The sequence below is a fragment of the Labrus mixtus genome, chromosome 12 (genome assembly GCF_963584025.1).
Source record: "Labrus mixtus chromosome 12, fLabMix1.1, whole genome shotgun sequence".
NCBI classification, from domain to species: Eukaryota; Metazoa; Chordata; class Actinopteri; order Labriformes; family Labridae; genus Labrus; species Labrus mixtus.
In genome coordinates, this window is record NC_083623.1 from 5,631,352 (window position 1) to 5,655,788 (window position 24,437).

Here is a 24,437-nt window from a genome sequence, read left to right on the forward strand (position 1 = left end):
GACTTTTCTTGTGTGTCCTTTTTTTTTTTTTTTGTTATTATTACTTCCCCGCCCTCCACCTGTTCTTGTAATGACCCCCCTCCTCCCTCCCTCCCCTCCCTTCTTGCTGATGTAAATGTAACTGTTTTGTACGACTACATGGTTTGTATATGAGAAATGCATTGTAACTGCATCATTTTCAGACCTTTACAGTGTAAACATGAGAGACGCAAATGTCTTTTTTTTTTTTTTTTTGGGTTGTTTTGTCATTTATAAAAACAAATAAATTAACTGTGATGGAATGATGATTTCGCTCTCTCTCCTGTTTTGTGCCTTTATATTCTGCCAGAAGTTGCATTCAGGGTCCATTTCAGAGATCAATACATTGGATTCATGACTCAGCAGTTTGTCCCATATTTCACTGCAGACCAGTGACAGGTCCTCTAGAAAATAAGCTCAGGTGGTTTTCAGCTCATGTCCTCCTCCTCCTCCTCCTCCTCGTAACACTGCGGGCGATCCATGGAGGGTTTGACCTTTCACCTTCATCATCACTAAATATTAATCCTGCATTTACTTCACTTTCTTAAAAAGTCCCAACAGATGACCAGTCGGATTTCTGTCTTCTTTGAATTGCTCTGAGAAAATACACACACACTTATTTCCTCCTCTTGTTGCCTTTGATCTTCTGGATCTCCTTGGAGCTGAGGACCAGCATGCCGTTCTTGAAGCGGCCCACTTGACCCGAGGGCGCCGTCCCTGAACCAGAAGACACCTTCTTACTCTTGTCCCTGATGGAGAAAACCACACAGACACAAACGAGTTTCAACCAGTGAGACGAAACGACACAGTCTCTATAAATGTTTGTTTATTAGGAACTTCTTTGTGTGACTTTCTCCATGACAACAGTTTATTTGAGGAGTTTCAGTCAGGATTTAGAGTCCACCATAGCACTGAGACTGCACTAGTTAAAGTTACAAACGATCTACTTCTAGCCTCAGACAGGGGACTTCTCTCTGTGCTCGTCTTGTTAGATCTTAGTGCTGCTTTTGACACTATTGACCATCAGATCCTATTATACAGACAGAATATGGCGCTCGACCAAAACGGTAGAATCTCGTTTATTCTGGCAGGATAGTCATAGAAAATATACGAAGGCTCTACGTCACGCTCGAGCTGCCTACTACTCCTCTCTAATCGAGGAAAACAAAAGCAATCCTAGATACCTTTTCAGCACTGTAGCCAGGCTGACAGAGAGTCATGGCTCCATTGAGCCTTGTATTCCTCTAGCCCTCAGCAGTAATGATTTCCTGAGCTTTTTCAACAACAAAATTCTAGACATCAGAGACAAAATTGGTAACCTCCTGCCCTTACCTGGTGTAGAGACGTCTGATACGGCAGAGACAGTTCCAGGACCAGATATTAGTCTAGACTGTTTTTCTCCAATCGACCTTTCAGAGCTAAATTAAATTATTTCTGCGTCGAAACCGTCAACCTGTCTTTTAGACCCAATCAACCAAGCTGTTTAAGGAAGTCTTTCCCTTAGTTAGCAACTCTATATTAGATATGATCAATATGTCTTTACTGGCAGGCAATGTACCACAGACATTTAAAGTAGCGGTAATCAAACCTCTACTCAAAAAACCTACTCTAGATTCAGGAACTCTAGCTAACTATAGGCCTATATCCAACCTTCCTTTTATCTCAAAGATCCTGGAGAAAGTGGTAGCTAATCAGCTGTGTGACTTTCTCCATGACAACAGTTTATTTGAGGAGTTTCAGTCAGGATTTAGAGTCCACCATAGCACTGAAACTGCACTAGTTAAAGTAACTAACGATCTACTTCTAGCTTCAGACAGGGGACTTCTCTCTGTGCTCGTCTTGTTAGATCTTAGTGCTGCTTTTGACACCATTGACCATCAGATCCTGTTATACAGACTAGAACATTTACTTGGAATTACAGGGACTGCTTTAAGTTGGTTTGAATCCTACTTATCAGACCGATCTCAGTTTGTACATGTTAATGATAAGTCCTCTATGCACACCAAAGTTAGCCATGGAGTGCCACAAGGTTCAGTGCTTGGACCAATTCTCTTTACATTATATATGCTGATTGATATATAATATAATAAATTGATTGATTAAAAAATAGGGATGTGAAAATAAACAGAAGGGATGTCGTTTATAAATGATCTATACTGAAGGGTGCAATCTGTGTTTAGCCCCCCCCCACCCCACCCCCCATTTTATCACTCACAAATAAGGGGACACTTGAGGAGTAAACGTTTGCTGGTGTGTTGTTTGAGTCTTTGCATGACAACAACAACAACAACAACAACCCAACTACCCTGTAATATCTACTTTTTAAATTCCAGGGGTCAGATATATTTTGAAGTCTACCCACCTTTGATTGCTGTGCTTCTTCTTCTTCTTCAGATCCTGCAGGGCAATGACACACGATTTTACAGGAAGAAAAAACAGAACAAGGTGGATGTGCATCACCTATCGATATTGGCATCCTGTTTAACACTTAATCTGACAAAAAGTATCGCGTTTTGATCAAAGTAAAGCTGGACTAGTTTCATTGGGATTACACCTGAGACTGAGTGAACACGCAGCTCTTACCGGCTGAACGTCCTCCTTCACTTTCTGCTTCTTCTCCTTAATCTGCTGCTGCAGCACCTTGTAGTTGACGTAGTCCTTCTTAGGAGGCTGATTTACAAACAGAAGAAGTAGAATTTTTGTTGTCTCAGCTCTGGGAGAGATTTGCCATGTGTTGCTAGTAAAGATGTACATGGGTTGTCCTTACTCTGGCTCCCAGCATCACTGCTCTGTCCTGTTCAAAACCACGCTGCTGCTCCTTCTTATAGCCTGTGATACCAAACCGATGGACCTCAAGACGAGCCTGATGTGAACACACAGATACACGGTGTAAGTTCAGATACATCACAGAGGTTAAATGGTCCATTTATAAAGATTCAGGGTGCAAGACAGTCACATACACAATCAGAAAACGTCCATTTCTAAACATCAAGGGGGGGAATAAATGCTTTGACACGGTCAGATACAGTCAGTGTGAGAGAACGGTCACCTTTTCCAAATTGAGTTCTTCTGGCTGGCTGCTTTCCTTCTCCTCTGTGATCTGAAGGGCCTGCAAGTGGGGAGAGCGTGCACCCAGAGGCGACAAGAGAGGCAAAGTGAAATGGATTGATGGTGACAAGAAGAGCATAAACAGAGGAGCACTTGGGGTCAAATAGTCCCATTGAGGAGGGGAGGTTTTCAAATGTCAAAAAAGGTAAGAACAAAAAAAAAAGTCAGAAGTGAAAATGCACAACAATGCATTTAAAAATCCTTTCTTTGGCCAAATAATGTACGGTTACCAATCTGTCATCTTGAAAAACAATATCATTTTTTGCAATTAAAAACGTCCCTGCATGACGTACGGTACATAATATCTCCAGTTGTGACTTTTAATTTGCCTGGTCTGACAATAAAACCGGTAAATGCAGATGTTCTCCTACTCATAGGATACACCATTTTTAAGGTATAGATCATTTGAAATGAGAAACTACTTACAGGTTGTTTCTCGGGGACTGGGGTCTGCTTGGGTTTCTTTTTGGGATCCTGAAATGTCACCACCTCCACCTGCGGCGCAGTTCGACCTGTTAAAGAAATGATGCATTAAACCATTAAACAAAGAGGAGTGGAGAAATGAGTGGTGGATGATGAAGATGGAAGGGTTTGATAGCATTATTTAGTGACGGCTGTGCAGACGTCAAGAGCCTGGAGTCCTTAGAAATGTCATAAACAAGTACTAGATACAGCATTTATATATAATTCTATAGCATCGATATCAATGTATCATGAATGATTCACTGTTGTCTTGATTCCTGTGAACAAAATGAGCCAAAAGAAGATACAACTATCACATGAGAGTTGTTTTTTTAACACGTCGACTGCCCACCTGCTTGTTGAGTTTTTGTTTGTTGCTGCTGGTTTTCTGCACAAACACGATCTGTTCTGTTGTCTTCAGAGTCACTGCAGGTTTCCTGGACGGCAGGCACATCTTCCTCCTCCTCTTCTTCCTCTTCCTCGCACCTTTTTCGTTTTTGCTTCTTCTGAGACTTGCTCTTCTTTTTCGCCGCTGGTCCATTACCTGCACAACATGAGCGAGAAATACATCTTGGTATATGATATTACATTTATCACAGAGGTGTTGTCGATAACTTACACAACAATGACAACATGTTAAAGTTGCACTATGTCGTTTTGGTGGAGAAATGTGAAAGTTGGAGAAGTGTACAGATTCTGTTTATGTTCATGACTCTATACACAGACTGTCCTCAGAGGAAAGTGTGATCCCTGTAACACTGTTTGAAGATAAAATGATTCACGAGAAGTTATGGTGGCAATGTGTTAAACATGAGGAACAGCAGATAAACATAACAGCTGAGTTATAGATAATAAACACTCTTTTCCACAGGACATTAAAATGGGAAGGAAGTACTTCACCCCACAGCTCACAGACTAAATGGACAGCTGAACAACCTCACAGTGCAACACAAGTGTGCAATATTAACCTTAAAACCAAAAAACAGTGCAATTATATAATGTGAAAAATATGTGTGCAACAACCTCAGGTGCAATAAGAGATTTCATATTTGATTTATTTGCTCATGTTTATGGTTTCAACACCATAATACACAACAAAAAATATTTTCTCATAATGCTGAAACACTGTTCATGAGCAAACAGGAGCAGGAAGAAGAAGAAAACTTATAATACCTGCCCCTTTTCCTAATAACATAAGATACTGTTTAACAGAATAAGATGGCTAACCTGTTGTTTTCTCTTTCTTTAACAAAACAAAAAATAGATCAACAATATAGAAACAATCAAATACAATCAGTTAGATTAACTCAATACAGAACCTTTTCTTTATACATTGATGTAGAGATGTAGAAAGTTAGAGACAAGAAAACATATTTATATTTTCATTTCATTGTACAGTGTTCCCCTTTGTTATTTTCTTGTATTATATCTTCTTCTTCTTTAATACAGTGTATAACTTCTGTATAGTTTATTTTAAATCACTTAGCTGTTACTACAACTTATTTTTACTTATTTGTAACTCTTTTTTTCTTATAATTTTATTCTATTTTATATATATTTTTTAGTAGAAGCTGACTCAGGGAGAAACGCACAAGAATTCCAGTGTACCTGTACCGTCCTGTACCTGTGCAAATGGCAATAAACATCTATTCTATTTATTTACCACATAGTCAGGGAATATTGTGAAAATCTGGGAATAAATTCCTTACCAACCAATTTCTACACCAATGTGTTTCTAAAGGTGTCTAGTTACACATATAAAAAGATTTAAATTCAACTCCTGTAGAAGAAACCGTGAGAGCTGCTGAAACTTCGGGTACCTGGAACCTTATTGGTTGAATTTGAAATTTTTGATTTTTTGTCACATGTGCCTTAAATAGCATATGAGGGGTCAAATTAGGAGGGGTCAAATTAGGGGTTATTTGGGATGCTGAATCCAATGCAAGCATTTGTTTTTCACCAAAACCACTCCTTGGTAGAGAAATTGCCACGCCCACTTTTCTGGCTCCTGGTGAAAATAAACGTTGCTTGTTGCATGTGAATTATAAAGTATCTTCATAGGTGTATTTATAAATGTATTAGTGATGGTAACTACCTTTTATTAACTTTTAAATGTTGCAGTTGGTGAACATTTGTAGCAAGTGATAACATTTAGTTATCGAAATATGGAACAAAGTAAACACACACTGTACACTTTTGTTAATATCATGCAAACTTAACGTGTGCACAAAAAGCGGACTGCTTATATCTGGTTTGATTTTCTGTATATGAAATCCCTCTCGTCCAATCAGATTGCTTGACTGATTATAATATTTAACCAGGAGTATCTATACTTTTGCCTCTAGTCATGAAGTTGTTGTGTACTTTTTTGCACCACTTCCTTTCAATTTACGATAAGAACGATAAACAGGCAAGTGCTTGGTAACCATGGGGACAGCCAATTAACATCAGAACCATAGACTGTAGAACGTAGAAAAGATAGATTAATTTGCGCATGCGTTCACTTTTCATGGGTTTAAGTTCCCTAATAACCAATATAAATATTTTATATTGTTTTTAATTGTTATGTTGAACCAGGAGGCCCGCAAAACGACAATGTAGCATGCTAACGCTAACCACACTTACCAAAGTCGTACAGTTTATCCAAAACGTTTTCAAGAAACGCGCAATCTTCGTCTTCTTCTCCGTTTGTCTTCATGTTCATTTCCGGTAAATAGCTGCGGCAGGTTATCGAATAAAATAACTTCTACAGGGCTCAAGTCAACGAAGACAGCAACAGCATAGTCTGTATGAATGAAAACAAACCTGTGAAAACACGTGGTACATAAACACACACACATACGGCAAAGGCTTGGTCCTTTCCGGCTGCCGTACAACCCGGAAGTACTGCAGAAACGCCAGCAGGTTACACGCCCATGTGAAGTTTATCCAGATGCTGCTTAGAGCTGGAAGTGATTTATGAATCAGAAGAAGGATTAAAGTACTCATAAGTGAAGTGGATGCAGCGTGTTTGTGTGGGTACATCGTGACAAAGTATGACATCTAAAGCTGTTTATACGGTATGTTTGTTTCTCTTCTGTCAGTGCTAAAGCTAACTTCTGCTCTTCACTGCAGCTCCATGAACTCTGTGACATTTAATGTTTGATTTAAACAAGTTTATACCAACCTAATGTAGTAATAATAACTAATAAAATCAGTAATAACGAGACAATCTGCTTCTACTTAAAATTCACCTTTTTTAAATTGTATATTTTAATATTTTAAGCGACAACAAAGTGATTCAGTGATTGTTGAGCAATCAGCACTTTCAGGATATTAGTAACTTACCAGAAAGACATCTTGTTTTTGTGTTAATCTATTGCACAGTTGGTTTGTCACAATGTTAAAGTGTGAAGCATCATAGTTTTGTGATTGTTGTTCGTTTCAAACTGTCTGATTTAGTAAAAAAGAGGACATATGATCCTCCCTCCTCCACCTTTTCAAACAGTCCCCCTGTGGTCTAAATGAAACATCTGTGCTGTGCTTTGGTCAAAATATAACATGAATCAAGCACCAGAGGAGGTTTGTGACCCTGTATAAACCAGCTCTCTCAGAACGCTCCGTTTTGGTGTGTGTGTCTCTTTAAATGAGATGACATCAGTGTCATAATGAGCACACACTGTACGAGTGTGAATTATTTTTAAATGACTCTGTTTTGATTTGATGAATGATACGTGTTATCCATAGTTAGGCGAGTATCTGACATGATTGACAGGTGGGCGCGATGTAACGGTTTGTTAAGAGGTTTAAAACCCGCCTCAACTCTCAGCCTGTCGTTAGATTGACTGAAAGTTAGACTGAGACAAGATTTCCAACATGGGTTGGGTTTGGGGTTTGTATATTTAATCTATGTTCCTACTTTTGTACGTTCACAAAAGTCTGAAAAAAGTGTCTGTTTTCATGTACTGCTCCTCCTTGCTCCCTCTCCGCTCTGAGTCCGTCAGCTGCACTCTGTTGAGCCCACACTGTTAGACCCCACGTGGGCCAAGTCTGCTCTGATTGGTCTGCCGATCCACTCTGTCGTTATTGGTCAGTTGCTCAGCATGCGTCTCGGAAATTTCAACATGAGCTGCTGGGCTTGCCACAACGAGCCAATGGGCTTAGATCAGTGATCTCACACTGACAATGACGTCGCACTGACACATTTTTATCGAGGGGGGCTAGAACCGAGGGTTACATGCAGCTAATGCTACAGCTAACAGGAGGACGTAGGAGAAGCCGCGTTTCAGCAGACTTTGAATTTTTGCACGTAGATGTGTCTAAACATGCACAGGATACATGGAAAACACACTAAAGAGCATATAGAACCAGAAAAAGCATAATATGGGACCTTTAATATTTACAGTCTATGTCCTAAACAAGGATACAGTAAAAATCATTATATATGAAAACAAATCATTTCAACCACTTAGATCCTTGTTGAACAGACTAAGAAGTAAAATAAAAATCACTGGATGGAATTTGACAGTACGAGTCGTCTGCAGTGGACAGTTAAATACATATGAGTAGAGATAAGTGTCATACTTTCTGTCTCATTGTTACAGAGGATGATGTTTTGTGTCCCACAGCATAGAGACCCCATGCTGAAGAAAAGAGATGACTTTGAGGACATTCTGGAGGAGAGGAGGAACTCCAGTGACCTGAGATACGCGCTCCGATGTTACACGCCTGTTCTTTACAAAGAAGTGACGCCCTGTGATTCCAGCATGCTGAAGGGGATGGTGCTGCAGTCCGATCAGCTGCACTTTGTCATCAATCAGGTAACACTAAGTCATCAGGCAGGTCAAATGGGGGGGGGGGCTAACAGATCCTCAGGATGTCATTCTGGTTGTACCGGAAGAATGTGTTCTCGCATTTTCAGTCAAACGTTGGCAGGTTAGCCGAGACAAGACGTGGTTATAGCTGTTTTTCCTGTTTAGTTTAGTTTATTTGCACATTTTTTGAAAGACGAGTCAAACAGAAAATTAAAACAAATAAAAAATAAAACACGTGCAGGTGAGGGCTTATCTCAAAACCTCACCTTAAGAGATTAAACAAAGTTAAAATAAAATACAATAAAAAAAATAACAAAGTAAGAATATTTACTGTCACAAATAAAATTTACCCCAATTGAAAATTACATACAAACATTGAAAACAAAAATAGAGAAAAACAGGACATACAGTACGTAGACAATATAACACAATCAGGAGAATTCACTATTCTCTACAAATCTTTCTGACATCAACACATTTCTGAGTCTCAATTTGTATCTAGAAAAAGACAAAAAAAATCATCAAGTAAATAAATATGCGTGTTCCATAATTTGACTCCACGGTGTCTTATTGAGTCCTCGAGATGTACGACACATCGGTAGGTAGAGGTTATTGGTTTGTCTAGTTGAGTAATAGTTCATTTGAGAATTAAAAATAAAAAATGCTTTAACGCTTTCTGGCAAGTTTGCACTCATCTATGTAACTTTAAAAATAATAAAGCTACTTATTTGAAGAATATTAATATCAAAGATTGTCAATGTGTTACACTTCAGAAAAAGAGGGGAGATTGCATCACAGGACTTGGAAAAAGTTGCCATTCTGACAAAACGTTTCTGGAGTAATAGAATTTCATGAAGATATGTTTGGAAAGTGCTGGCCCATACAATATTAGAATAAGTAAAATATATTAGGCTGTAATATAATGTTGAGATACAAGAAGAGTGTAAGAATCCCCAGAGATGTTGTAACCTTACTACAGACAAAGCTGATGTGATCTTTCCATGTAAGTTTCTCATCAATTAATTTCCCTAAGAATCTTGTTGATGTTACTTTAGTCATTTCTTCATCATTTATATACAATTTCACCATTTCAGAGTTATATTTCATTTTTCCAGCATATATCAACATATTTGTTTTAAACCATTTTGAATATGCAAGAAGGCCATTATTTACTTCATTCATGAGTTCTGACCATTTTTATTGGAGACAAGTAAATTAGTATCATCTGTAAATAATAATAATACTTTTGTCATTATTTTGAAGATGATGATGATATCTTCACCACTGATACTCACTTGTGTATCGTATCGTATCGTACTTAACACTTAAAGACAAGTTTTGAGACATTAATCAGCTCACATGAAAACTATTTCATGCTGTTAGTTTAAAGATTAAATCACATTCAAGTCGGTTCAGACTTTTTTAAATTTAGTATTTAACTGAGTGGTTTCCAAACTACGACAATCGCTACAAAAAGTTTTGTCCGTTGTCAATACGTTTCTATCATATCACACGGTTTTGACCTGACTTGGTAACATTTTTAATTGTCCAGGTGTCCAAAGAGACGGGCAGAGCCGCCGATGACCTGAAGGACGAGGCGTCGGCCATCTTGGACGAGATGGCTCAGTGTCTGCAGCTCAGCACCGTTCGCTTTTTCGCCTTCATCCTCAGCAAGGTGTTCAAAACCTTGTTCAGGAGCATCCGCGTCAACGAAGAGGGCATCCAGAGGGTGAGAGGACACACACCTGCTAGACCCACATTTAGAAAAAACTATCTCAGAATGACTGTTTAACAAGAAAATAAATCTTTGTTTGTTTGTTTGTTTGTTTGTTAGCTCCAGCAGGCCATTCACGAACACCCGGTCGTTCTGTTACCCAGTCACCGTAGTTACATGGACTTCCTGCTGATGTCATACCTCCTGTACACCTACGACCTGGCTCTGCCCGTCATCGCTGCAGGCATGGGTAAGCACTAAAAAGAACAGAGTAACCATCGAGTTACAACAATGTGGGACACAAGGATGCATGAATACATCCGTTAAAAAGTCTGTTTTTATCTTTAATTTGTCAGAGAGGTACACACATATATATATTTTTTGCCAATTGGATTTATTTTCCAGCTGGAAATTTTTTTTAAAATATATTTCTAATGAAGTGTTAAATTGAATTAGGGGCTGAATATTTGAGTAGATCATTCTGTATAATGCTCCCCCCAATGATCTGTGTCTGCACATACAGCTTCAGTTTGTCTGTCCTTTCAGACTTCATGGGGATGAAATTTGTCGGGGAGATGCTGCGGATGTCGGGAGCTTTCTTCATTCGGAGGTCGTTTGGCGGAGACAAAGTGTACTGGGCCGTCTTCTCAGAGTACGTCAGGACCATGCTGAAGGTGAGGAGGCTGCTTTTGTCATATAGTCACATTTTTAATGATCCTCTTGGAACAAAAGAAGAAAGAATGAACACTTTACAAACAATTTCAGTCATATCATTATTTCTGTATCTGGTTTTTATTTTGTTTATTTCTCTTCAGAATGGATTTGCACCGGTTGAGTTTTTCTTAGAGGGAACCAGAAGCAGAACGTCCAAATCTCTGACCCCAAAATTAGGTGAGTTACAATTCAAGTCAAATGAAATCTCTTCTAGCTCAACACAGAAAAGCAAAATTATTTTTTAACAAGCTCCCAAAGATCCTGTGTGTCAATTCTCTCTAGTCTCTCTGACAAATAATTCTGTTTTTAGATTCATGCTTCATGAGGAACATTTCGAAAAATAACTTAATCCCAGCATCTTTTCAAACAAGCAAAGTTAAAATCCATCCATCCATCCAAAATCTGTAAAACTAATCTTGTTCGGGGTCGCGGGGTTCCGGAAAAAGACCAACAACCATGCATACTCACATTCACACTTACAAGCAATCTAGAGTCCAAAGTCTACATATCAAAGTACATTTTTTCCCACACATTTACATCATTCTCCTTTTTCCCCTGGTGCAATGTTTTTCTTTTCCGTCACACTCATGTTTCCGTCCTCTTCAGGTCTTCTGAACATAGTCATGGATCCGTTCCTTAAAGGGGAGGTGTTTGATGTGAACCTGGTCCCTGTAAGCATCAGCTATGAGAGGATCCTGGAGGAGTCGCTTTATGCCCGAGAGCTGCTCGGTGTTCCCAAACCGAAGGAGTCCACCTCAGTGAGTCTTTCAAACACATTTTTCTTTTTCACTTTTACAACACATCAGTTAAATATGTCTTTTAGTGAATATTCAGCCTCATCACTCCATCTATATCTCTCCTCTTTGCAGGGTCTGTTTAAAGCCAGGAAGGTCCTGAGTGAAGACTACGGCAGCATCCACGTGTACTTTGGTCAGCCCGTGTCCGTCAGAAGTTTAGCACAGGGGAAAGTTAACCGCTGCCAGTTCAACCTGGAACCAAGGTACGATCAATCAACACTGAGCTGTGTGTTTAAAGGACACAAAGGCATCTCACGTCAGGATCTGATATCAGCATCCTGTTGCTAGTTGCTCTTTGGTCAGCGTGCACTCCAAACACCATGTCTGTGATCATTTTCTACCTTGACTTAATGTAGTTTAAGTCTGTGTTTATGTTTTTCTTTGGATGTTTGAGATGCAGCTGAAAATTCAAAAAACCGTTACTACACTAACTATAACCTCTTTTTGTTTGCAGACACATCCCCAGGAGGTCCAGCGAGGAGATCCAAAGCTTTGTGAATGACTCGGCCTATAGGCTGGTGCGGGCTCAGGAGGAGAACATGGTCCTCAAGCCGTGGGTCCTCCTGGCCTCTCTGCTGCTGCAGAACCACCACCACCAGGACCACCAGACAGTAGCCGGGGGTCAGAGAGGGAGGATCACGCTGGAGGATCTGACTGCACAAGCTCTGTGGCTCAGAGATCTCTCCCGGGAGTACGGAGCATTCCTGCACTGGCCCGGTACTATATGAGCAGACGATACTGGTGGACTATGCTGATTTTAAAGAAAGATTTTAAAGGGCAACAATTCCTCAAGCTCAAGTATTAAAGAGTAGTATTTAGTTTAATCTTGTAGAAGCATATCTATCCACGTTAAGTCTTCCTTTCCTCCTGCAGCTTTTTCTATTGTGATTTGTTTCCTTGTCTCCTTCAGATCACACTCCTCCATCAGAGGTCGTTTCCAGCAGTCTGTCCCTGCATCAAGGTCTAGTGAGGATCTGTGAGGGAAGAGTCCAGCTGGCTGTGGAGCAAGGTTTGTAGTTTTTTTTTATGTTGCTTGCAGTTTAAGTGCATTTCTGTAAGGTCTAGAATACTCTGTACAGGTGTCAAAATGTTGAAGTGGATTGTACGAGAGTATCCCCAGCTTTAGTCATTTTTATTTCATGGCAATCCTACAGCGTTGAGCTACAGAGTACATAAAGACTCCTCACTGTTCTTACCTTGTAGAGCATCTTACATACGATGCCCATTTCCTGTGAAAAGGGATAAAACCTTATTATTCTTTAAACGTTGTTTTGCAGCAGCAGCAGAAGCAGGAGGCATCAAAGAGCCTCAACTCTCCGTCACTCCAGAGGAGGCGCTCTTGAGCCAGGCAGTCGTCATTCTGTCCTGTGTCTCCTACAGGAACCAGGCGCTGCACGTCTTCCTCAGACCGGCCCTGCTGGCCTCTGCCATCCACACCGCCTCCTCCAACGGCAAACGTAGGACTGACACTGAAGCACTTCTATCTTATTTTATTGTGATGATTTAACATGCAGAGAGCTCTAAAATAAGAGGTTACAAAGGAGAACATCACATATGAAGTCTTTTGGGTGTTGCATGGTTTACATCACTTTCTGGCGCTCAGAGAAACAAGAAAAATCAATAAAATAATGTTGATTTTTGTCTATTTGTTTGCAGAGGAGGTCTTCAATAGTTTCAGCTTCCTGAGGAACATGTTCTCCAACGAGTTCATCCTCTGTCCTGGAGATACAGTGCAGGTGAGGAGCACCACTGGAGAATGTAAACATTGCATGACTTCACTCCCGTCTGTTTTGGGTTTGATATTCCTCTCCTGTCTGGTAGGACTTTGAGGAGGCGTGTTACCTGCTCATGAAGACGGGAGCTCTGCAGGTCACCCAGCAGGAGGTTGTGGTTACAGCGAGCGGACAGAGAACTGTGGCCTTCCTCACCAACATGTTAGATCCTTTCTTACAGGGATACCAGGTGAGATACACACAGGACATAAGACAGACTTTGAAATGTACCGAGTGTCCTGAGTTGAACGTGCACATCAGGGTTCAGTTACAGAAAAAAGAAGAACATATCTGCAAATTTAAACTTCGTCGTATTTTTTTCGTCTAACTGCCAATTTTGTGTGTGTGTGTGTGATCTCAGGTGGTGTGCAGGTTCCTGTGTGAGGAAGCCTCCGACACTCTGACTGAGAAACAGTTTGTTCCTGCGGTCCGGAAGTTCATCATCAAACTTCTCCTTGCAGGTTTTTTTTTTTCTCTCATTTGTCAAATCACTCATGCCTCCGTTTGAACTTTAAAAGTGTTTGTTCTAACTGTGTGTCGTGTACCTGTGTGTTCTCCAGGGCGACTAAGATACACAGAGGTGTTGTCCTCTGACCTCCAGAAGAACGCTCTGGCCGCTTTGCTGAGACTTGGTGCTGTTCAGAAAGTCAAAGGGTGCGTTTGTTTTGATCACACGTGTGTGCCTGTTTGACACACTAACAACTACACTCCAACTAGCATTAAACAAATAGTGATTTCACACTTCACAAGTTGAAGTTGTAAAGGTAAGCTGTATGTGTGAACGCAAACAGTCAAATTTTCCAATCAGACTTCATCCGGAGTTTCTCCTTCCAGTCCTGCAGTAATTTTTCCCACGCCCCCCCTCCCGTCTGACAGAGATAGTCTCTCGCTGTGAGATGCATATGTGAACAGCCAGGTCAGGAGAATCTCTGGAGCAGTCCTCCCTGAATGATCTAGATATTTTCAGGAGTGCATAATGTGAAAACAAAGAGTTTGCTCCCAAACTGTTTGTTTTCCTTGTTTTGCCTTTGTGCTGTAAACTAACGTTGTGCTGCCATGTTTTGACTTCAGAGTGGAGCAGGGGACTTTAAAGGTGAACAAGGTGATGGTGAACTCATTGGAAGACACTTTAGGTGAGTAACATGTCAGCTGCACTAAAAAAAAAAACACCCTTGTGGAATAAACAGTGTTTTTATTTTCTCTCCTGTCTCTCTAAATAAATCTCAACTTTCTCTTTTTGTTTAGGAGGAAAACTCCCCACTCAGAAAGCAGTCGCCGCTCGCCTCTAATTCACCGACCTCATTATAAGGGAGTGAGAGGGTTTGAATCTTTTCACCTGCATCGACGTTTTGCCAACGAAATGCTTTTCTATGAGAGGTGAAACTTTTTGAGTTTCCATCTGGAGACGGCTTTATTTACTCGTTCTTCAACTTCTCTTTCTCCTCTTCCCCTCTCCTTTTTCTTCCAATGACTCTTCTACTAAAAAAAAAAAAAAAAAGCTTTTATACATGTTGATGAAACCGGGGGATGAGTGAGAGAGTGGAGCTTTTTGAAGCTGTGTCTCAAAGCTTTTCTTTTGGCTCATTGTGAATATCTGACCTTTTGCTACGAGCAGCTTGTTGTGAGAGCTTGTGAACCTGCCAACTCCTTTGAGGAGAGCGTCCACTCTTCATTCATGTGTTTGATATGGATCCTCTAACACTCGGCGTGCTTTGTCTTCTCATCTGCTTTTTTTTTATTCTTCATCCAAGCTTTATTCTGCCTCTCGACTATCTGTTAGTCTCGCCTCTCTTTTGTCTGAGCACTTTAATCTATTTATTCATGCAATGTGCTGTGGACCTAACTCTGTTTTCTCTGTTTTTCATTATTTGTCTCTTTTGATTTTTATGAAACAAATGTTGCTGAAACTGATGGACAAAGGGATCTGTTGGGTTTTTTGTATTTGTGCTTATAGTCAAAAAAGTTTTTCTTTTGCACTCTATGAAATAAATAGTTTATATATCTGAGTTGAAGTTGCCACAGACTCTAAACTACTTGAAGAAAAGCTTCCACCAGGTGTCAAAGTCGGCTTTAAACCACCCTGGTTCAAGCTTTAAAAAGAAAAAACAAACACTCCAGTTTAGACAGTGGAGATGAATCTACAGGGTTTAAAACAAGTGTCAAAAAAAGTTGCCAAACTCCATTTAAAGGTCACATATTATGCCAAATACAATTCACCATGTTTTTTTAATATGTGTCTCTAGTCTGTTTACAAACCCCTCAATTATGAGAAAGGTCCATCCTCTGCGTCTTTTGCCTGCTCCTGGAGCGAGAAAGCCCGAGAAACATCCCCTTCCAGAGAGGGGGCGTGGTCAGACACAGCTCATTTACATATTTAAAGGTACAGACACAGAAACAGCCTGTTCTGAGCAGGGCTGAAATAGAGGGGTTTATAGACATGATCAAATACAGGATCAGAGTGAATTTAGAAGAAGAAACTTCACACATGTTTTGAGGAGCTCTGAGTCTTGAAGAGGAGGAGAATATGTGACCTTTAAAACTGCAGATATTTAAACAAGCTCCACCAAAGAAAATGGTTTAAAATGTTTATTTAAATTTAAAAATTTTACAGTTTTTTTTTCTCCTGTGTTAGAGTCTTGAATCGTTTTTTTGAAATTGCTTCAAAGTTACTGATATTTTTAGATTTTCACTCATTGGATAAATTATGTTACAATGAAAAGAGGAAAAGGCTAAACATCAGAAAAGTGTCATCATGTTCTGTGAAACAAAAACAATAAACGATGTGATGCATAGGAACAGAGGTCAGCTTTAAAAGTACAGACTGGTGATTACTCAGGATTACTGACTCAGTCCTAGTTGTTCACAAAGATATCATTTTATCATCAGATCTTTTACAGGTCGATTAGAGTCAAACAGATATTTATTTATGTGGACTAGCAGTGTGTTGTCATGTCAGCCTTGAAATCACAGTCCGGTGTCGACAGCAGATTGTTGGTTTACAGACGCAGACAGAGCTGCAGAAACAAACCTCATTGGTCGAGTTAAACTTCAACAGCCATGTGTTCTCTGGTTTGATTCAGGTGCCAGATTAACACCTGAGTGTTAGTGATAATACTTAAAGCATAGAGTGCATTTCTTGATGCTGACTATTAAAATATGAGCCTGAGACAAAAGTAGTCCTTTTTTTAAAATTGGGTCAACACTCAAAGCTGTCGGTGAAGAACATGGATAAAAAATAAATCACTCAACTCATTCTGAAATAAGTAAAAATTATATTAAATTATGAAATAATGTGCAACCAAGTGTCAACCTCTCCCTGACACTCTGTGTTACAGAGTTTAGATCGTCAGCAGAAATGATTGTTGGTTGATACTCAAGAAAGACGTGTTACCATGTCGTCATCATAGACAAACTTGAAACTGACACATTGACACTCCTTAAAGTCTCACATGTGAAGAAGTCCAAGTATTCTGTGTTCGAGCATTTTAACACAACAGAAGGGTAAAGATTGGGATGGATACCTGGTTCAATACGGACTCGGTTCAGCTTTTTTAAAAATCTGAAAGTCTGTAACGTTTGAGCTCATCGGCACCGCGATTGAGTCGAGCCAAGAGACGTCTTTAAAATCACAAACACTGATTCACAGACGAACATCGATTGTCTCATAAAGCTTTTTGAAGAAAAATGAAACGAGCACATCAGAGTCGAGAATAAAAGGAAAACAAGAGAAACTTGAATACATGTTTGTTCAGAGGAGAATTCGTTCTAGTTTTCATGCGATATAAAATACACATAAAAGCTCACCACATAACAATAATAAAGTATGAATAAAGTCCCACATTGTTCATGAATATGGATGAGGGTATTCTTATAAATAAAAAATAATCATCCCTATTCCCCCATAAGGGTCACACTGCGGGACCATATCCCTTCTTTGTGATTTCGATTGCTGACCCAGATTCTAATGACTAAAGATGGAGGGAAAGTTGTGAAATGAAGACTTAATGTTTGAGTCAGTATCTGGTAAAGGTTAGCTGAGCTGCTAATGAAGAAAACTAAGTAATGAAATCAGCCCAACACGTCTAAGTAGATTGAGATGTGTCAGACATTTCACTTGAATACTTTTATTCTCAGGCTTCACTTTCTGTTAACTCGACAAACCAAAGCTATCTGACAAACATCTGTCGAACAACAATCTGCATGTCGACACCGCTCCTCCAAAGTGCATCTCTACTGTGTGAGGGCTTCAATTGTATTTTTTTCCCCCCTGCATTAATAATGTCTTTTATATACCGTAATGTGTCTAAATATGGAACTCCTTTGCGTCTTTAAATGTGTGTGTGTGCATTGATACACGTGTGTGTGTGTGTGTCGGGTGAGGCCTTTTCATAATAATGTTCAGGTTGATGAAATACTAAAGCATGTTATAATAAAGTGTTTGTTCATATAAGTGTCGGGCCTGATTGTTTTTTCTGTGGTCGATAAACTGAAGTGGGGTAACTCTCTCTGGGTCTGGTTAAGATTCACTCCGTCGTCCTCTTGTGACTGACAGCAGAGACGCTCTTTGATGTGAGCTCATTAAAAGATGAGATGATCATATTTAATCACGCTGATGTGTTTACACAAAATGAAAGAGAACGTCAGAGTTCTATGTGCTGCTTCCCCTCACTGGTCATTGGGTTTTTAAAAAGAAGCACATAAACAGACTCGCTTGATTGATATGTGCCAGAAGTCCCCGACTGTTTAGTTAGTGTCTCCGAGCTCCAGCGTGAAGATTCAAATAACCCACGAGGGAAGATAGAAGTGGTTGGTGCTGATTTTGGTAATTTGCAGGTTGAAATGTCGTGATTCCTGTGAAAGAGCCACACAATCCACAATTCTTCTTGCAGGATGAGCTGCATGTGTTATCCCAAAAACAGCCTATAATTTTCAATCTGACTTTACCCAAAATGATTCCTGCCAGCCCCCCGATTCATTTAACTACACGTCAGTAAGGCTTTCAACCCAAAACAACGGGCTTTGAAGATGCCAAATCGGTCAATCCACGCAGAGTTAGCTGACATCACTTGGTGGCCTTACTGTCACATCTTAAGACCCTGTGTTCATCGAGCCATTTTTCCGGGGCAGAAAAAGGGGCTGGCTGTGCGCTCAGGAGAAGAAAAGCACTGAACATCCGTCCTGTCTCTATGACCATTTTCTTATTTCATACATAAATACATCAACTTTACAGCAGTCTACTCAGCACCTTAACTGGATGTCCTCTGGGTCAATGTTAGTCTCTGTCCATCTTTAAAAATGTTGACCTTTTTGACGGTAATGACCCGTTAAAATCAAATATGTCAGCCTAGGAGCGATCTTTCCTCCCCAAGCTTTCGTTTCCAGGTTCATTAAAAACCTTCAGAGGAGAAAAGTATTTCAAAGACAAACAAAGGAACGTGTGAGAAAACTATAATAGTATGAGAAACTCTTGCTGTTAAATATTGTTTTTGCTTTAAAAAAAAAAAATAATAATTTAAGCCCCTCAAAATTCAACAGGAACTCTTGTTAACCAAAACGAATGTGTATTAAAATTTTCCGTCAAGTTTTTCAATTCAAACTTTTCATTGGCATCAACGCTTCAGGGAAGAATTTCTGCCAAAACATCTCGAGTTAAAAGCTGAACAAACATTTGCACAAACACGGGTGTCAAAGCAAAACAACGTCTAGAATAGAAAGACATTAAAAGGTAAAAGATTCTGTATGAAAAATACAGAATTAACTTTTAGAGATAATCAAATCAGAACGTTTGGAAAAGCGTTTTTTCAGCCAACATTCACATACAGTAGAGTAGAGCTGATGCAGAGAAAGATCCCTGCACATAACCAACCTCTAGATGTCACCCTTGCCTCTCTGTGAGCGCTGTGTTCATGGCAGGTTGTTCACACGCACACACACACACACACACACACACACACACACACACACACACACACACACACACACACACACACACACACACACACACACACACACACACACACACGCGCTATCACAGCAGCATTTTTCATCATGTTTTGTGGCTCTGCTGCTGAGTAAGAGAGCGCTGCCAGCAAATCCTCCACTTTCCATCCATACTGCCCTTTCTCTCACACTCACTGACAAATTATGGGTTCATCTAAAGTTGCCACAACAAATTGTTTCTATACACACTCCATCCATCCATCCATCCATCCCCACTCCTCTTTTCTCTTTCTCTCCATCCGTCTCCCTGGTGTTGTTGGTGTATATTAGAGTCAGCCACAGCCGTATCAGCACTTTATCTGCAACATTATGACACACACACACACACACACACACACACACACACCTCTCTCACACTCTCGCATGTAATAAATAAACTACCTTCTGACCTGCGACAGCCGCTGGGAAACAAAAGCAGCAGACTGCTACAGTTTGAAGAACAAAAGTGCAAAATGTTGAGTTCTTTGAGTCTGCTCGGTGTTATTTCGCCCCTCTGGGATATTGTGCACTTTATTTTCAGATTGTTGTGACCTAAAATGCATATTTATTGGATGTTTTTAACATATATATATATATCTATTGCGATGCAAAGTGGGATGTTGTTAGGCATTTTTCTTCCCAAGTAAAGTGCTAAAAGATGTCAAAAAAAACGTTTTCAAATGTTGTGATTGTTGCCAAAAACGTACTAAACTTAACTTTACCAAAAAAGACTCTGGATTACCAAAACTGTAAGAAAACATGCTTTACTGTTATTTAAAGATGTTCGCCTGGGAGGTATCCATCATAGCATGATAATATGTTTTAAGCTCCTCAAACCGAGAACAGCAGGCACAGAATGATAAAAGTTTAAAGTGCAGAGAACATTAATATCAGTAACCATGAAAAACCTTTTGTTCAAGGTGAATCTACTTCAGATGTATTATTATTCCAAAGGTAGTTTAATCTACAGCCGACGTCAAGACAGATCAGAAACACAGAAGACAACATCAGAAATACAACTACAGAAAAGACACGGTTCAGATCTTGCAGAGTTTAGGAATTTGATTTCTAGCCACTTTGTTTGGAATTGTGACTTTTTAAAAATGGGTCTAAGTGGTTTTTTGTAATTGATTTTAATTTTTAATTTTTAATTTTGTTTGTTTTAAGGTGCTTGTAATCTCAAGGGCATTGGATATGAAGGAATCTTCAATGTCCTTTCGAGAATAAATAAAGGTTTTCATTGATTGATTGATTGATTGAAAAGCAGAGATGGTACCACACCACGCTGAACCAGACACAAGTACGCCATCAAGAGAAGTAAAGTGTGCAGTGGTGAAATAGTTATAAGTAGTCAAGGTATGCATTCTAAAAACAAATGCTATTCTCTATCTATTATTTATTACAACGATGTTTCATGCATTCCTTCTCTTTCAGCATGTCAGTCAGTAGATAATGGTCGATAAGAGACGGAGAGGTTACTATCTTAATGCTCAGTGACTTTATGGGATGGGCACTGACACACACATCAGTAACAGAGCGTCTGGTTGGTGAAAAGTTAGAAATACGCCTTCTGATTGGTCACCACACTCTACCTAAAGCAGTGGTTCTGAACTGGTGGGTCGGGACTCAAAAATGGGTCGCCAAGCCGTTTTCAGTAGGTCACAAATGTGTGCCTGGCAAAAATGGTGTGAAGCGCTTTTTTAAAAAATGTTTTATGCTCCTGTTTGGTTTCTTTGTTGTCAAGCACAGTCTGCTGTTTTGGACCGTCTGAGGTTCAAACTACATTAAATAAATCTGATGTGTTGGAAAAAAAATCCCAGAAATTTGGGTCATGATTTTTCATGAAGGAGATGGGGGGTGGGTCCTTAGGCTAGGCCAGTTCAGAACCACTGACCTAAAGCATCATGGGATGGATAACTTACAGTTTCCAGTACAACACTTTGATAAATAATCACATAAAGATGTAGAATATTGGATTCATTATCTTTTGATCAGAGTCACGTTCTCGGCCCATCCAGTCCTGGCAGACGGATGTTCACCAATGAGTCTGGTGCTGCTGGAGGTTTCTGTCTGTCGTAAGGATGTCGCAGGGCAGCGCCATGATGATCAGTCTGATGGGGTGGGAAACTTAGGATAAAAAGTTGCACTGGAAGAGTTGCAGAGATTGGACAAAATTGCAAGATCTAACAGAATCCATGGTGATTGGTTGAATTTGCACCAACTTCCCGTAGGAACTGATTCATTCTTCACTTTGTGTGTGTGTGTGTGTGTGTATTGTGTGCTTGCAAGGCTGTGGCTGCGTGCACACAGTGACCTGGTGTTGTGCCCAGAGGGGTTTGTGGAGGTCTATATGTAGAGAATTGATTGAAAGAGAAAGGGACCCGGGTGTATAATGTTTCAGCAGTTAACCGTTAGCTGGATGGATTCGGCTCATTGGCTTCAACAGATCCTGTTTTATCAGCTCTGTGGTGGAGGCTGACATTCACAAAGAGAAGGAGAAGAAGAAGAAGAAGAAGAAGCACTCAACGTCAATTTGAAAAGTCCTGTTAGAGATCTCAGAGGAGAGTCCAGGAGCTCCTAATTAAGACTCGTTTTTAAGATTTTCCTCAATCCAAGCAGAAAGGCGACCGGCCGAGCGACAAACATCTCCGCTGTGAGTTTTCTCCCTCTAACCACTCGTCTCATTCTTTATTGACAAGCTGAGGAGGTAAAGCCAAACATCGGGAGCTGGAATGAAAAATATCATCCATAAATTACACCATAATTCAAATGTGAGTTCCAGCAGGTTGAAGAAAATTACACTCTCCAGCCCCCCCCCCCCCCCCCCCAAAAAAAAAACAACCTTCAAGAAGGAGACAGGAAAGAAAACACGACCTCAATGACTCATCTTTAGTTTCCCTCTGTTTTTCTCTGGGTTGTATCGGCCACTGCGCTTGATTGCTTTCTTCATGTATCTTCAAAATGTTCAATAACATGAACATTATTTTCTCTAATGGATTTTCGATGTAAGAAGAGGGTATCATCTCTTCATCTTGTCGGAGAGGAGAAAGAGCTTTTTACTCCACTACTTGAGTTCTCTTTCCTACATGAGTTTCTCCCTTTTATATTTTGTAATAAAACAACAAGAGAGAAATATCTTCCTTTTACAAATCCTTAACAGATCATCTTACTCTTTTGAACAAGATGAGATGCTGTCTTTCTTTGTTTTTTATATAAACATTTACATTGGATGGGTTTAGTTATTTGAAACATTTACTCAAATGCCACAAAAAGTTTTAATTCATCACACTCACAACGTTTCGACCACAGGTCTTCTTCGGGTGATGATTTTTGAACTTTTCTTTTCAATTTTTGATCTCCTGAAGAAGACCTGTGGTTGAAACGTTGTAGTAGTGTTTTTAACAAAAATCTCATCCTGCTTTCTTTTAACAGTCAAATGTATCACTCATTAAGAAGCTTTCGTTAACCATTTTGACACCTACAGCGTTTTTTCAGGCGTTTAAAATAACTATAAAGAAATCATCACTCATGTTGCTGAGTGGTCTTGTTTGCTTCTTCCATCCATCCATTATCTATACCGCTTTTTCCCGTTCAGGGTTGCGGGTGGCTGGAGACGATCCCAGCTGTCACTGGGCGAGAGGGGGGAACTGTTTGCCAGTCAATCACAGGGCTGACATATAGAGACAGACAACCAGTCACAATCGCATTCAAGTTCACAGCTATGGGCAATTTGGAGTCACCAACGAACCTAACGAGCATGTCTTTGGACTTTGAGAGGACGTCTGAGTACCCGGAGGAAACCCACACATGCACAGGGAGAACATGCAAACTCCGCACGACCGGTACTTGAGCCAGGAACCTCTAACCACTGCACCACCATGCATTACAGCTCATAAAGAATAATTATTACTAACTTCTGTCTGTTTCATAACCAGCTAAAAACTCCAAACAAGAGAAGTATCTGAATAGTTACATCACAGTTCTCTAAAATCTAAATCTTCAAAAAAGCAAAAGAAATTACATCTCAACTGCTATTTAAGATACTTCAAATATCAGCAACATTAAAATGCATCTGATTACAACTAAGTGAAATGGCCTTAATCTGAATAACCATTAAATTCAACAACAACCTGTCTGGATAAAACCAGCTGTCAAGCACTGTGGTCACATTATAACACATTCAGGGCAAATAATGTGATATAATTACACTATTGTTAAACACCATTTTGTTTCTCTTAATATATTCCTCCTGTTCTATAATTCATCAAAGATAAGATCCTCTAAGATCAGAGATTAGAGCCGACTGGAAACATTTGCATTTTTAACTGTATTTGCATGAAAAAAGAAACGCGTGGATCTAATATGCTGAGATAATGTCTTCAATTAGGCAGAATATGATTTCCCATTTTGGATGCATTTGATTTAAAGTTGAGCACAAGAGAGTACACACACACGCACACACACACCCCCACACACTATTCCTCTCCGTCTCTGTGGGACTCCACGAGCTGCCAGTTCTTGACAGCAAGATAAATAGTAATCCTCTGATGGATGCTGCCATGAAGTGAAAGCTCAAGAAGATTTAATAAAATCCAATAGAATCTAATTGAAGTGGTGCGTGTGTGTGTGTGTGTGTGTGTGTGTGTGTGCATATGTGTGTGCGTGCACGTGTGTGTGTGTGTGTGTGTGTGTGTGTGTGTGTGTGTGTGTGTGTGTAAGGGTGGAAAAATGTGTGTTTGTGTGTTTATGCATTTGCAGCAGAACTACCTTTGTAAATCTTAATTTGACGAAAGATCTAGTAAACGCAGCAGACAGGAAGTCATTCAAAGGCAGGGTTGGTAATTTTCAAAAACTAGCATGATTTTGAAAGTAGCATAACCCCAGTCCTCTGTCAACACCCACCCCCTCTGTGCTCCCTGAAAAGCCACACCCCTCACTTTAAATGTGGGAACGAGCAGGGAGACGGGGAGGCGTGATTGATTCATCAGATTGGTACCTCATGGCAGACATTAGTCGAAGTTATTACAGGATTACAACTGCTACAGATGATAGATTTTATGCTCCTTTTTCAGAGCACATG

At 39.9% G+C, this 24,437-nt stretch overlaps 2 protein-coding genes across 4 annotated transcripts; one reads left to right on the plus strand and one right to left on the minus strand.

Annotated features, from left to right (window-relative positions):
• Positions 1-299: 299 nt before the first annotated feature.
• On the minus strand, positions 300-6,415 carry c12h1orf131 (chromosome 12 C1orf131 homolog). The gene is made up of 8 exons (XM_061051641.1): positions 6,214-6,415; positions 3,941-4,132; positions 3,553-3,638; positions 3,068-3,127; positions 2,786-2,881; positions 2,602-2,688; positions 2,381-2,415; positions 300-767 (listed from the first exon to the last, which is right to left on the minus strand). The coding sequence occupies exons 1-8, from the start codon at positions 6,290-6,292 to the stop codon at positions 635-637; spliced, it is 768 nt and encodes a 255-aa protein (XP_060907624.1). The 5' UTR covers positions 6,293-6,415; the 3' UTR covers positions 300-634.
• Positions 6,416-6,446: 31 nt separating this feature from the next.
• On the plus strand, positions 6,447-17,828 carry gnpat (glyceronephosphate O-acyltransferase). Of its 3 annotated transcripts, none has more exons than XM_061051638.1 (17): positions 6,447-6,647; positions 8,196-8,387; positions 9,934-10,110; positions 10,216-10,345; positions 10,642-10,769; positions 10,911-10,986; positions 11,416-11,567; positions 11,679-11,809; positions 12,061-12,323; positions 12,517-12,615; positions 12,884-13,063; positions 13,263-13,342; positions 13,428-13,568; positions 13,740-13,839; positions 13,939-14,032; positions 14,450-14,511; positions 14,624-17,828. In XM_061051638.1, the coding sequence occupies exons 1-17, from the start codon at positions 6,624-6,626 to the stop codon at positions 14,665-14,667; spliced, it is 2,073 nt and encodes a 690-aa protein (XP_060907621.1). In that variant the 5' UTR covers positions 6,447-6,623; the 3' UTR covers positions 14,668-17,828. The 3 variants fall into 3 exon arrangements, with proteins under 3 accessions (XP_060907621.1, XP_060907622.1, XP_060907623.1); XM_061051639.1 differs by having other exon boundaries at positions 12,887-13,063; XM_061051640.1 differs by having other exon boundaries at positions 6,448-6,602.
• Positions 17,829-24,437: the final 6,609 nt, after the last annotated feature.

What these genes read in the sequence shown, in the direction of transcription:
- c12h1orf131 (XM_061051641.1), bottom strand. Translation starts at nt 6,292, where the DNA reads ATGAACATGAAGACAAACGGAGAAGAAGACGAAGATTGCGCGTTTCTT. An exon ending in AACAAAAACTCAACAAGCAG is followed by an intron (nt 3,639 to 3,940) that starts GTGGGCAGTCGA and finishes TTTCTTTAACAG; the next exon opens with GTCGAACTGCGCCGCAGGTG. An exon ending in CAGTCCCCGAGAAACAACCT is followed by an intron (nt 3,128 to 3,552) that starts GTAAGTAGTTTC and finishes CCCCACTTGCAG; the next exon opens with GCCCTTCAGATCACAGAGGA.
- gnpat (XM_061051638.1), top strand. Translation starts at nt 6,624, where the DNA reads ATGACATCTAAAGCTGTTTATACG. An exon ending in AACCGAAGGAGTCCACCTCA is followed by an intron (nt 11,568 to 11,678) that starts GTGAGTCTTTCA and finishes TCCTCTTTGCAG; the next exon opens with GGTCTGTTTAAAGCCAGGAA. An exon ending in GCTGTTCAGAAAGTCAAAGG is followed by an intron (nt 14,033 to 14,449) that starts GTGCGTTTGTTT and finishes TTTTGACTTCAG; the next exon opens with AGTGGAGCAGGGGACTTTAA.